Source organism: Myxocyprinus asiaticus, chromosome 42 (genome assembly GCF_019703515.2).
Source record: "Myxocyprinus asiaticus isolate MX2 ecotype Aquarium Trade chromosome 42, UBuf_Myxa_2, whole genome shotgun sequence".
Classification (NCBI taxonomy): Eukaryota; Metazoa; Chordata; class Actinopteri; order Cypriniformes; family Catostomidae; genus Myxocyprinus; species Myxocyprinus asiaticus.
The window spans coordinates 26,002,454-26,016,011 of record NC_059385.1 but is presented as its reverse complement, the minus strand read 5'-3'; the positions used below and the strand labels follow the sequence as shown (position 1 = coordinate 26,016,011).

General features: G+C 39.3%; 2 protein-coding genes across 3 annotated transcripts in view; both read right to left on the bottom strand.

The window, feature by feature from the left end:
• LOC127432493 (rab GTPase-activating protein 1) overlaps positions 1–13,558 on the bottom strand; it is a 157,679-nt gene that overhangs the window by 58,419 nt on the left and 85,702 nt on the right. The gene's annotated exons all lie outside the window — the stretch shown is intronic.
• On the bottom strand, positions 2,517–7,779 carry LOC127432494 (probable G-protein coupled receptor 21). The gene has a single exon (XM_051683626.1). It carries the CDS (start codon positions 6,937–6,939, stop codon positions 5,911–5,913), a length of 1,029 nt encoding a protein of 342 aa, XP_051539586.1. The 5' UTR covers positions 6,940–7,779; the 3' UTR covers positions 2,517–5,910.

Sequence of the window (13,558 nt, the reverse complement as noted above, 5' to 3'; positions counted from 1 at the left end):
TATAGATACTTGTTTACCTGTTTCCTCCAGCATCTTTACATGGTCCTTTGCTGTTGTTCTGGGAAAGATTTGCACTTTTCGCACCAATCTAGGTTCATCTCTAGGAGACAGAACACGTCTCCTTCCTGAGCGGTACGATGGCTGCGTGGTCCCATGGTGTTTATACTTGCGTACTACTGTTTGTACAGATAAATGTTGTACCTTCAGGCATTTGGAAATTGCTCAAAAGGATGAACCAGACTTATAGAGGTCCACAAATTGTTTTTTTCTTGGCAGATTTCTTTTTATTTTCCCATGATGTCAAGCAAAGAGGCACTGAGTTTGAAGGTAGGCCTTAAAATACATCCACAGGTACACCTCCAATTCAGAACACCTCCTATCAGAAGCTAATTGGCTAACTGTCTAAAGGCTTGTCATCATTTTCTGGAAATTTCTACAAACGCGGGACAGCATTACAGAAAAAGAGGAGATGAAAGCGTTTCACCAGAACGGAGCTTTGTAAACGACACTGCACTTTCAGTGTCAAAATAAAAGCTCCAGGTGAAGGTGAAATATGACCTAAATATTTTCAAAACATAAGTGGAGTAGTTTTTGAATGCTCTAAAATGCTTTAGTAAAAATATATGACGGTAAATAATACACTTTTATTAAGCTACTATGTATATAAAATATAAATATAAAAGTGCATGTCAATGAAAATACATTTCATTCTCCCTAGTGTTCATTTAGTGAACAAATGTGGGCAAACATGCGTTAAATATTTTTAAATATATTTTGATTCAATGCCTTTAAAATACTGAATCTACTTGGCTACAATGGCTAATTGTATAATCCTAACCCTCTAATCATCTGAAAAAAATATATATATAGAATATCGAGATATCGTCCGGCCCTATTTGGTATTCATGTTTAGTTTTGTTTCGATGAAGAGGTACTTGAGCTTTACTGATGGTGCTGTGGGGGTACTTAGGCAAAAAAGATTAGAAAACACTCAGCTACTGTAGATAACGTTACTTTGGTAAAATACTTCAACCACCAAGCATATGCAACATCTATTAAAGTCATGAGAAACTTATGAATGCATGCAACACGTTACAACTTTGACTTGTCACAGAAAAGTTGGCAAGGATTAAAAACAATGTAGTTGATCAGCAAATGTAAGATATATTCAAATAACACTGCAATGCAAGTAATTACCTAATAAAGCCTGACTGCAAAGAGACAATTATTGATGAACCATCAGACACTCACAACAGCACATTCATCTACATTAAAAAATATGCATACATTCAACACAAACATACAAATGCACTCAACAATAGTCTTTCTTCATTCAATGACTAAAGTTCAAACAAGACAGGATAGGATCACATTTATTTCCTCAGTGCAGATATACCAGAATATAAACATATTATCCACAAATATTTTCTAAAACATGACATCATTACAAAATTTGCGGTAAAGTACACCAGTACCTCAGCTTCAACCCTAAAACATACTGGACAATTTGTTGATTTCCTAAAAAAAAATATGGAAGAACAGTTCAGTTTCCTTTCAGCCCAGCAACTTCCAAAACAGTGTTAATCACCAAGACTTTGCAGTGTTTTCACATCCTTTTGTAAAAAATGTTCACTAAAAAAAAAAAAATGAAATACAGTTTGGGACATTTTAAGGTGAAAGGCGAAAAATTATTCTCTCCAGTTAATCAAATTAAAAATCAGAGCCACTTAAGAGGGCAAGATCATGAGCAATTCATTAAAGAGCCTGTCTCAGCAATTTAACAGATTGCAAAAACATACACGAACAAATTCAATAAAGATGCCAAGTACAATCAAGGCGAGGTTGCAAAAGAGGGGTGTGTGAGTGAGTAAGAGTGTGTGTGTGTGTGTGTGTGTGTGTGTGTGTGTGTGTGTGTGTGTGCGCCCAGAGGGGTGTGTGTTCCTTAGGGAGAGAACACACACTGTTCCAGCTTGGTCCTCCATTTTCTGTGATGGCAGGGGCCCGGTTGGGTCCTGCGTCCTAATATGGCACAGCAGAAAGCAAGTCATCATGGGAGATTAGTTCCCATGAGAGCACTAGCCCTTGACTTTGATTTCAAGAACAGAACCATTTTCCCACAGGAAAGGAAAAAAAAGCTTTGGCATCATATAGAGAACAAAAAACATACAAAACAAACTCTCTGGCATCGAAATGTCCCAAAAGTTCAATTACATTGAAACCATTCCACTACTTTTACCCAAGACGTACAGTACCATTGTTTACGTTGCAAAACATGCAATGCCAACACCTGTTTGGGCAGCGGCATAGTTTTAAAATCCATGTCTTTTTTTCCTCAGACAAAAAAACAAAAAAACATCAAATCGCATTTGTCGAAAACAAAAATGTATATACAATCCCATTGACTACATCCTTCAGTTAAAAAGAAGTATGCAGAAATATCCTCAAAAGACAATATCTACAGTGTTTGAAAACAGATATGCTATGCTTCAATATCAAGAATTTCACAAACCCAAATAATTGTTCACTTTATTTATTCATTTTTTAATTTATTTTTTAACAGATACAGGGTTCCCACTCTTTTTGACCAACGAATATCCATGAATTTTCCATGACCTTTACAATCATTTGTGACTACTGGATAAGGATTTTTTTAAGAGCAATCAAATTCAGACCAATTTGTGAACCTGTTTGACTGATTTTTTTGAAGAGAACTGATTTAAAAGAACATTACGCTCACAAATCGGACATAACTTTCACTATTTCATCAAGCCAATGAAATATCTTACAAAAAACATCACTAGAAAAATTTACATTCGAATTTTCATGATTTTTAAGATTTTATTAATTGCCATTATTTTTCTAGGATTGGAAAGCACAACATTTTAAAATTCCCTAATAATTTCAGGTTTTTCATGACTGTGGGAACTTCAGAAAAGGAGTAGCAAATGGTACGGATAATCCGGTCTCCAAAAAAGTGATAACATTTTGGGTGTTTAATTTAATCTCAATCCTTTCTAGGTGAATAAAATGTTTCATGGATGAGATGGATTCTGAATGCTGATGCTCCAGGAGAATTACAGAGACCAAAAAGCAATCAAGACGAATGCTAAAAACAAGTTCTCAGAATAGACATGCACCTTTGTTCGGTTTAAAGTACATACGCACACTCGTGGTCATGTGCGATCAATAAAGTGGTGGATGGGTAAATGGCTCGACAGTGATACACAAATTCTTTCAGCTCTGGTTCAAAAACAGCACATAGCCAGAGGCCACCAGATCAGGATCTACATTTCAACACACATCTGGGACACTTGGATAAAATAAAAGCCCTTTTTCTATTATGTGTGATATGTTTTCTCTAAAAAAAGAAAGTATTGCACAGCACCCTGCCATGACATGGCAGTTCAGAAGCAGTCTCAACTATATTTAACTCTTACCCAACACATCACCTATGAAAGGCTTGTCCTGACACTTCATAAGTTACACTTTGTCACATCACAGTAATACAATTATGAAAGCAAGCCCATAGACAATCCATGCATAAACTGAAGAGATGTGGCATAAAAAATAAATCAATTTCTGATCAAAAATAAATTTTGGTTATACCAAATTTCATACCAAAAACTGGACTTTAAGATATGCCACAATACATAACCCTATCCAATGAAAAACATTCTATTAAAGAGAAGGTAAAAGTCATACCCAGAAATACACTTAAATTACATACAAAGAGAAAATGGGTGTTTATATCTAATAAAAAACTTCTTACATTTTGCTAATAATCAAACACTCCATTAAACAACATGTGTTTTCAATCTTATTACTTGAACAATTTTGTGGATCCTCTATTATTAAAAAAATAAAAAATAATATTTAATCAGAGAACGCCCATAAATATATATTTTTTTACTTTGGTCAACTATGAAGACCAGGCTATCTGCATAAGAACCCATTTTTAACAGTACCATCCAAATGAGGGAATTCATGATCACAGTCATAGCATGACAAAGGACAAAAAACATGATTTTAAATGCCCAGTTTTCTTGGCACCTCCACACATGAATTATGTACAGAATCGGCGTATGAGGTTTCTTAAGTGCGTCACAAAGATAAATAATACAGCGCAATAAAATGTAGTTCATTGTTCTATTTTTTTGCAAAGACTTCTTTAAAGATTGTCTATAAACATGCAAGACTCTCCAGAAACTTTGACCTCTGCGTTCTGCCATCACCGTTTCAGTAGCTTTCAAACTGACCTGCATTTTAGTAATTAATTACCCTAATCCACCCAGGGTTGGACAGTTTTCTGTGGTTATTGTCCACATAAGCACCTTTACCATTGCAGTGTCGTTCATCTTAATTGCCCGCCAATGTAATTAACAGCTGTTATGGTCATGTGTGTCGTGCTAACTACATGAAGTAATGTATTAAGTGTGATGTTCTTTGAGCAATGCGTTAGGACAGATGTTCCCCTCCCCTCTTTAACCATTCATCCCCACCACTAAAATTTGCAACCTGTGAAAGCAAATCAAGTATGGCAATGGAGCTCCACAGGATAACTCACGGTAGAGGAAAAGTCAAAGAGTCATTCTAGCAGGCATTACATGTCCAATAGGCATTACAACCAAATTGAAATTAATTGTCAAACCAGATCCTCCAAGTAATTAAATAAATCTTTCAGAAGGATTTGAAGGGTGGTGAGCCTATAGAGTTGATGCTGGGGGTAAGGGAAGAAAGTTCATCTCCAGTACAATCAAGGGTTAGAAAGGAGTCAGGCAGAACAGGCTGTCTGTTTGCAGTTGTATTAATGCATCTTTTGGGGATGATGTCCTTATATGAGAGGCTTGGTTATGCAATCCCTCCATGACATTAAATAATCAGCAAATGAGAAGACCATGTAATTGCTGCATTGTTGAAGGGCTTGGGTAGAATTCTGCTTTTTGGGAACAGCTCTTGTGAAAAATTCCACTCCGACTACTGAAGGTCAAAACTCATTGCTGGTCCAGAGACGAAAAGCACTACGAATCTAGCAAAAACATCCTTCCACTGAGGAGTAGGGTCATGATCAGGTTATCCTCTGAATTTTGCAGAATAAATTTGGTATTGCAAGCATAAAAATAAATAAAATAATTTACAGAGTCTGAAACCAGGTCAGACCCTGGAAATGCTTTTAATCTTTGCAGAGTTATTGAAGTCTCTGTCTAAAAGATCATTATAACACCTATTAAGTAGTATTTAAGATTTTAAATGTGTACCTGCATTTAAACAGCTGTGAGCCAGTTAGCAGTATAAACAGAGGCTATATGTTCTCACTGTGCTGACCACATAACTACAAGTCATTGGTCCACAAAGACTGGCAAAGTCACCACAAAGTCTACAGATCAGCTAGCTAAGGCTGCTGAAAGTCATAAACTTTCTCCTTTAAGCTGTGGTCTTTTAAGCAGACAAATCAACTCCCCAGCACTGTTTTTTTGTTTTGTTTTGTTTTTTTGTCACTAATGAAAAGTAAGCTTTTTTGCATACAGACACTGAAATCTAAACTATATAGTCATAATTCTCTAATATAATTTGATTCTTCTCCTTTTCTCATTACTCCTTTTCTTACTATCACTGTATCAAAATCTGCTGAGAATGGTATATCAGCTAACACCAATGAGAGTAGCCCACTCTCACATAACATTCCTCTTCACTTCTAATGACCAGGGTCAGGGGTCAACTTCTCCCTCCAAGATAATCGCAACTACACAAAGAAACAGACCGTTGTGGTCTTGCCTAGTTCAAAACACCCTAACAGGGACCAAACTTGAACTGTGCATAGATGCCCAGATACAAATCTTTTAGCATCAGCTTTTAGCTTGACAAGACAATTGCCATCAACACCAAAGTGACTCTCCTTGCCAACAGAAGGTGCTATACATGGCAAGCAGGATGGGGAGGGGATGGGAGATCTCCTAGGGGCTTCTTGGTGTTGGTACGTTGCAGACATAGAAGGCAGAGGCGCTTGAGGCCTTTGCGGAAGGCGCTGTTGGACAGGCTGTAGATGAGGCAGTTGCAAAAACTATTGCTAATGGCCAGCCATGTGGTCAGAAATGAGGCGATGGCATGGCGGTATATCCCTGCGCTCTCCAGTAGAAAGTAGATGATGTAGGGTAGCCAAAGCAGGTAGAACACACTGGTGATGCGGAAGAGCACGGTAGCGTAACGTTTGTCCGTGCAGGCTGGCTCACCTGGTTCAGACTCTTGTGGGCCAAAGCGAGCTCTACGCTCACTGATCTGCCGTGTGTGCTGCCGACATATGCGAAAGATATGGGCATAGGTGAAACAAACAGTGAAAGCAGCTGGTGCATAGAGGGCTGCCACAATAAAGGCAGTGAAGAGGGGCTGGGTGTCCCAAGAGGAACACCACCTAAACACATCACCGTGGTATCCTGGCTTGCCCCAACCAAAAAAAGAGGGCAAAAAGATGAGTGCCGAGTATAGCCAAATAAGGGCGATGCAGGTACGAAGACGGCAGGGTGTGACCAGAGCTGCATAGGAAAGAGGCCTGGTGATTGCAACATAACGGTCAACACTAACGCATGCCAGAGAGGCCATGGAGACGCTCTTCAACACGCAGACCATGTAGCTAAAAACCATGCAGGTGAGTTCCTCGTTCAAGCCCTCCCAGTGGTACAGCAGAGACAGGGAAGGGATGAGACAGCTGACCCCAACCAGGAAGTCTGCGTATGCCATTGTCTGTATGAAGGAACTGGTGGTATGATGGCTGAGTAGTGGGGCACAGTGGAAAACAAAGATAACGACAAGGTTTCCAGAGATGATGAGCACTGTCAAGAAAAAAATAACAGCTACTTCCAGCAGGCAGGTCTCGAAGATCTGAGAGTAGCCAATGTCCAGCAGGCAGAAGGGTTCTGTGCTTTGGTTCAGCTCAGTTGCATTCATTTTGTTCAGGGTGCGCTTGGGCGCACAATTAGGGTGCTAGTTCCTTGGGGGCCTAGCTCAGCAAAGGCTTCCCATAGTACATCTGCCCCTGATAGACCCAAGGTATGTGTCCATGCAAGGTTCCTTCCATATTAGCAGCAACATGAGCCACTAGTGCTTCGTGTCCGCAGCAATCCTTTCACAAACACATACACACAGAGACAGCGACAGTATCCTGGAGAGAGTCACTTACTGAGTAAAACACTGAATCATACTCGCTGTGACTGCTGTGTGGGCAGGAGGCGAGTCAAGCATAAAGTCCAGATCGAACTCCAGCAGTACAGGACATCCACAAACCCCCTCCTCTATCTGTGCCCCACCTTTCCGGGGAGAACCACAGCTGTGTCTGAACAGGGCTGGCAGCTGCTGACACAGGATGTGCACACTGAAAAAAGGAGAGGAAGCTGAGTCCTTGCCACTCTGATCACAGAAATCCTGGCCACACCTAAACAAATTTAAGTCAGGAGCCTGGAACAAGCACAGCATCAGCACTGGAGAATCCTCAAAACAACAAAGTCAAATTCAGTCTATTACTGGAAATCTCAAAGAGGATGAAATCCACAGTCTGTTATCTTCACAGAAACTTCAGTTGGCATTCAGACTGAAAGTAGGGAATCTCCTCAGCACGTGCCGAGCTACCAGCTCCCTCACATCAACGCAGAGGAAGTGTGTGTGATCGAGGATAAAGGAAGAGCCAGGGGTGATTGGCATTTCAAACGGCGAAGGGGGCTCTCCAGAGAGGAGCCAGCATCTGGAATGTAAATGAAGGACAGAGAGGTATGATGCAGAAAGCAGCACCTCTCTCTCTCTTCCGTGGCAATGATGCATCCGTGCTCTTTCCTTCCCTCCCTCCCTCTCTCTCTCTTCTGCAGCAGAAGCAGTAAAACTCCTCCCACCCACGACTTCAGCCAGTGAGCAGATGTAAGAGCATGAGCAGAGAGAGGCATCCCCTTACCTTCCATATACTCCATCAGCTGAAATACTAGCTGAAAAATGCTTTGCCTTCAGCTTTTTACAGACTAAGTCACTTAAACACTATTTCTACATTAAAACTCCTAATGCTCGCTCTCTAGCACTTGGTCTATCCTTTCCCTCTATTCTCACCCTTATTCCAATGCAACTTCCCTCCCACACACTCTCTCGCTCTCCCGCTCACATGCGGACACATGGAGAAAACAGCAGGAGGTCAGAATGTTGCGCTAGCCATTTCTAAAGTCCTGCAAATATGTCTTATTGCCAGAAATATTTTCTATTTCTTATAAAATTAATTGAAAATTACTTTTCATGACATCATACTTTGTACAGGAGCCACAAAACTAGTCATAAAAAATGGATGTAAAGCAAAGTAAAAATGCACTCCAGTGGTTTTTACCATCACAAGTCCTTTGACACACATCAAGAAGATATTCATTAAGGTCTCCTAGTTCCTTAAGGCAATTCCATTCTAAAAGCTTTTCATTGGGCTTGTGTATTTGTTTCATGCATTCTTATGTTATCAGATGATGCCTGAATTAGGTCAAAAGATTGTTACTTTAGAGATCGGCATGCAGCCAGAATAGGCACATGTGGGCAGCAGAAATACTAAGGTCACTGTGGTATGATTTGTGCCAGTCTGGTTTTAGTAAATGTTCTACAATACTGATTCACTGAACTCTTAAAGGCCGTTCACACTGAACACAGTCTTACATTCTGTCTGCACTATATTTTAATTGTTGCTCTACTTAAACATATGCGCTCAATGGACGTCTTTGACCATTAAGACACTGTGTCTTTCTACATCTGCTGTTCAATTTTTTACACGCAGCATGAATGATCATTGTCAGTTTTAAAACAATTGACAAATCGGATGAAACTGGGGGTGTGATAGACATTTTAACATATGTACAAATATATACTAGAGCAAAGGAGTTAAAAGCCTATGTCTGTTTTTTAATAAAAGAGTGACCTGTGTGAATGCCCCCTTAGTGTTTCTCATAATACAAACTTACCTGTTTCCATTTTATATCTTTTGTCTATTTATCAGTCCCTATTCTCTGTCAACATGGTTCAACTAAAACCACAAGACACCTTCAATTTCCTTTCATTCTGTCTCTGAAAAGAATCCGCATATACACAAACGCACACACACTCCCCACTTTCACGCATCTCCTCAGCCTGGCACACAAGGAGCTAAAAATAGGCCCGACTGAAAGGTGGGGAGCGGACGACACTGGGCTCATCCATTAGGAGGGAGACAATGAGGATGAGAGGAAGAAATAAAGAGGAAGGGCTGAATGAATGCAAGACAGACAGAGACTTAAAAAGTACAGTTTGTTCAATATGTTGTACTTTTGCTAATCGGAATGTTGATCATTTAACCAGCAAGGACAGAAAATACACCTTTCCAATTTCAGACAACTTGGGTTGAGACTTTTGGGGCTTTTCCACTGCACGGTACAGCTCGACTCGACTCTGCTCGCTTTTTGGGGGTTTTCCACTGTGGATAGTACATGGTACCTGGTACTTTTTTTAGTACCACCTCGGTCGAGGTTCCAAGCGAGCTGAGCCGATTCTAAATGTGACGTCAAAACCATGCAGATCACTGATTGGTCAGAGAGAATCGTCACTACCAGCGTCATTGCTACAAGCTAGATAGCAGGTTAGCTTACCCTCGTGCATCGTCTTTGAGCTAACACAGTGATGTTCTCGTCTGAGCTTTGGTGTATGATTTCCCAAACTCTCCTGTTTTTTTTTAGCTGTATTTTGACTTGCTGCCATCAGCCTTTTTTGAAACAAAGTTTGTCGTCTTGCTGTGAAAAACAGCCACATGCCGAGAATCAAGAACACTATTCCTTCGATATCCTCCATTGCTCCTTTGTTGTGTGTTTGCGTCACATTTGAGATGATGTCACGGCAGTAGAGGCGGCACTACTATGACGATCAGCCTATAATCCCACCCACATTGAGGCTGCACTAAACTGCAGTGGAAAAGCAAGCTCAGAAAAGTAAAGCGAGCATAGTCGAGTCGAACCGCAACGTGCAGTGGAAAAGTGCCATTAGGTCCTTAAAGTGAACATGAAATCAAAATGGACTATATTTACTTTCTTAATGCACATTGCAAATAGTGAACGATTCATTGTTATTGCAACGATTCATTGGTACGATTCATTTGGTAATGTTATTCCAAAGAAAAGTTTGTCTTTGCTCACCAAGTCCATTTTTCTCAATAAAAAAAAAAAAATTGCATTTCTTATCTCATGATATGAGTAATTTTATATCACAATATATATATTTTTTTCAGAGAAACTATATAAAAAGTAGTTTATACTGTATATTAAATAACATACTGTAATGCCTATTTTAGAGTAGTGATTTAAATACTATCAAAATGTTATAAATACTTCCTCTTATATAATTTTCTCCTTATTTGGAACTTGACAAATATAGTCAGTTATAAAAAACAAAACAAAACAAAACAAAAAAACTAAATTTGGATTTAAATCAACCTTACCATTTTGCTAAATTTCACCATTATGCCTCAAGACATTATGCCTAAAGACGCTGACTACCACACCTGGAGTCGCGGGTTCGAATCCAGGGTGTGCTGAGTGACTCCAGCCAGGTCTCCTAAGCAACCAAATTGGCCCGGTTGCTAGGGAGGGTGGAGTCACATTGGGTTACCACCCCGTGGTCGCTATAATGTGGTTCTTGCTCTCGGTGGAGCGTATGGTGAGATCTGCGTGGATGCTGCGGAGAATAGCGTGAAGCCTCCACACGCACAATGTCTCTGTGGTAACGCGCTCAACAAGCCACGTGATAAAATGCGCAGATTGACAGTCTCAGATGTGGAGGCAACCCGGATTGAGGCCACCACGAGGACTTAGAGCACATTGGGAATTGGGCACTCCAAATTGGGGAGAAAAAAAAAGGAACAACAAAGGAAATAATAAATAAGTAAAAAAATATCCAATGAAAATAAACACTTCATTGAGAACTTAATGCTTTAAGTCTTCTCTGTAGAGAATGATGAATATCTGAAGGCAAACATGGCCGGTTTGTTTCCAAATTTCTAACATCATTCAAACAGAATTTTCTGAAGGGTGATCATGTTTAGTTTAAAAAACACACAACACATAATTGTTGGCCCATGACACTGTTTTCCTTGTCAGCGGTGGTTAAAAAGTCGGGTTGTCTTGTTGTTTGAAATGTTTGACTTTCTTCATAGCACTTTAAGGTAAAAAAACTCAGTAGAATTCAAATGGGTCATATGAGTTTTGTGGTTTGAGCACGATATCAAGAGAAGCCAATTTTAATAGCGCGAGTGATCCTGCTCTGCGATCTCCTTTATCTGAAGCACAGATATCGGGAAGCCTGCTGGACTTACGTTAACTGTATCGCTTTTTCTAAAGCCAAACAAATTCCACACATCAGAACACGGACCTTTTTTTTCTTCACAATCTCCTCCTCATTTTCTTGTATAAGGGATTTGAGGAACTAGCAGCCGCTCCGCCTTCCTCCTCCATTTCTCTGACAGAATGTGTACCGCGTATGTGTAACATGAATCGAATGCGGTGCACATTTCTTGCCACACGTAACCACAATAGAAACGATAATTCAAAATGTATACTGATTGTCAAATTTCTACTGGTTTATCGTGTCTACCGGTATATCGCCCACCCAACTCGATCTCATGAAAATGTTTACAGAATTTATGAGCTGGCTATTTCGTATGGTCGCGCACGATGTTGTTCGCATAAACTCGTACGACTTCATTATGTGCAAATTCCCAGATGTCCAATGCGGAAGCAAGCACAAGTTCCGCACACAAGGCGTTAAGGACATACTTATTAATATTATGCCCTTAACCAAACCCTTTATCAAAACTTAACCAATCAGTAGAGTATGTAAACATGACAGTAAGCTGTTGTGTGTGACAAAAGCAAGTAATTGAAGCGTATTAGATGGAAACGATGTCCAGCAACGTCATTGGCTGTAGTGAAAGTCGTAGGAATTCAAACAAGTGTAGTCACACGATATCATACGAATTAGCCAAATTTAGAAAAGTTGTACGAATCTGTGTTGTGCCCATCCCTAGCATCTACTCTGAATAAGGTCTATATGATAGGATAAGATACAGGCCGTCCCAGTAAGTGATGGGAAGGAGTTAGTCGAGTTCGGCCTGGCTCAGCTGCTCAGTGAAAACATAGTGCACACAAACAACACATACTCATCCCATCATAAAGTGAGACAGCAGCTTTTACATCAGCAGTCAGACAAACTCTCAGCTCCACAGCCCTGGACATCACTGCTGCAGCACAGACCTGCAGGAATCCTGGCATTTAGACCACCCACAGTCTTTCTCCATGAACCCTGCACAATCTCCTGGGTCTAGACCATTCAGCATGACATTAATCCCGCAGAGCACTGATGCTATTTTTATACAGAAGTATACACTATATTAACTGGTGATAATAAAATATCTTCTTGAATATAAGTAGTAAAGTTGAATCACCATGTTTATTCACCAATTAGTCGTCCAATAACCAACAAGTCAATTAATGAGGTTAACCAGTTCATCTAGATTTTTTTTGTTTGTGTGTTCTTGTGTGTTCTATGCAGATATAAATATATATTAAGAAGATAATATTCTATACAAGTATTAGGCCGGTCAATTGATTAAGAACACACACACACACTATATATATTTATATGCAGTGTATATATAAAAAATATATACTGTGTATATATATATATATATATATATATATATATATATATATATATATATATATATATATATATATATATATATATATATATATATATATATATATATATATAGACACACACACAAACTGGCGGCCAAAATTTGGAATAACGTACAGATTTTGCTCTTACGGAAAGTTGTTTTTATTTTTATTCACCAAAGTGGCATTCAACTGATCACAATGTATAGTCAGGACATTAATAACATGAAAAATTACTATTACAATTTGAAAAAAACTTCACTCAGTGTCAGTGATCACTTAAACTACTTCAAAGAGTTGTCATCAAAAAATCCTCCACGTGCAGCAATGACAGCTTTGCAGATCCTTGGCATTCTAGCTGTCAGTTTGTCTAGATACTCATGTCTATTTCTCAAACTAGCGACTCTGATGAACTTATCCTCTTGTTTAGTTGTACATCTGACCTTCCACATCTCTTTCTGTCCTTGTTAGAGCCAGTTGTCCTTTGTCTTTGAAGACTGTAGTGTACACCTTTGTATGAAATCTTCAGTTTTTTGGCAATTTCAAGCATTGTAAAGCCTTCAGTCCACAAAACAATGATTGACTGACGAGTTTCTAGAGAAAGCTGTTTCTTTTTTGCCATTTGTGACCTAATATTGACCTTAAGACATGCCAGTCTATTGCATACTGTGGCAACTCAGAAACAAACACAAAGACAATGATAAGCTTCATTTAACGAACCAAATAGCTTTCAACCGTGTTTGATATAATGGCAAGTGATTTTCTAGTACCAAATTAGCAATTTAGCATGATTACTCAAGGATAAGGTGTTGGGAGTGATGGCTGCTGGAAATGGGGCCTGTCTAGATTTGATC

Excerpts from the sequence above, each read along its gene's own strand:
- LOC127432494 (XM_051683626.1), bottom strand. The coding sequence starts at position 6,939 with ATGAATGCAACTGAGCTGAACCAAAGCACAGAACCCTTCTGCCTGCTG.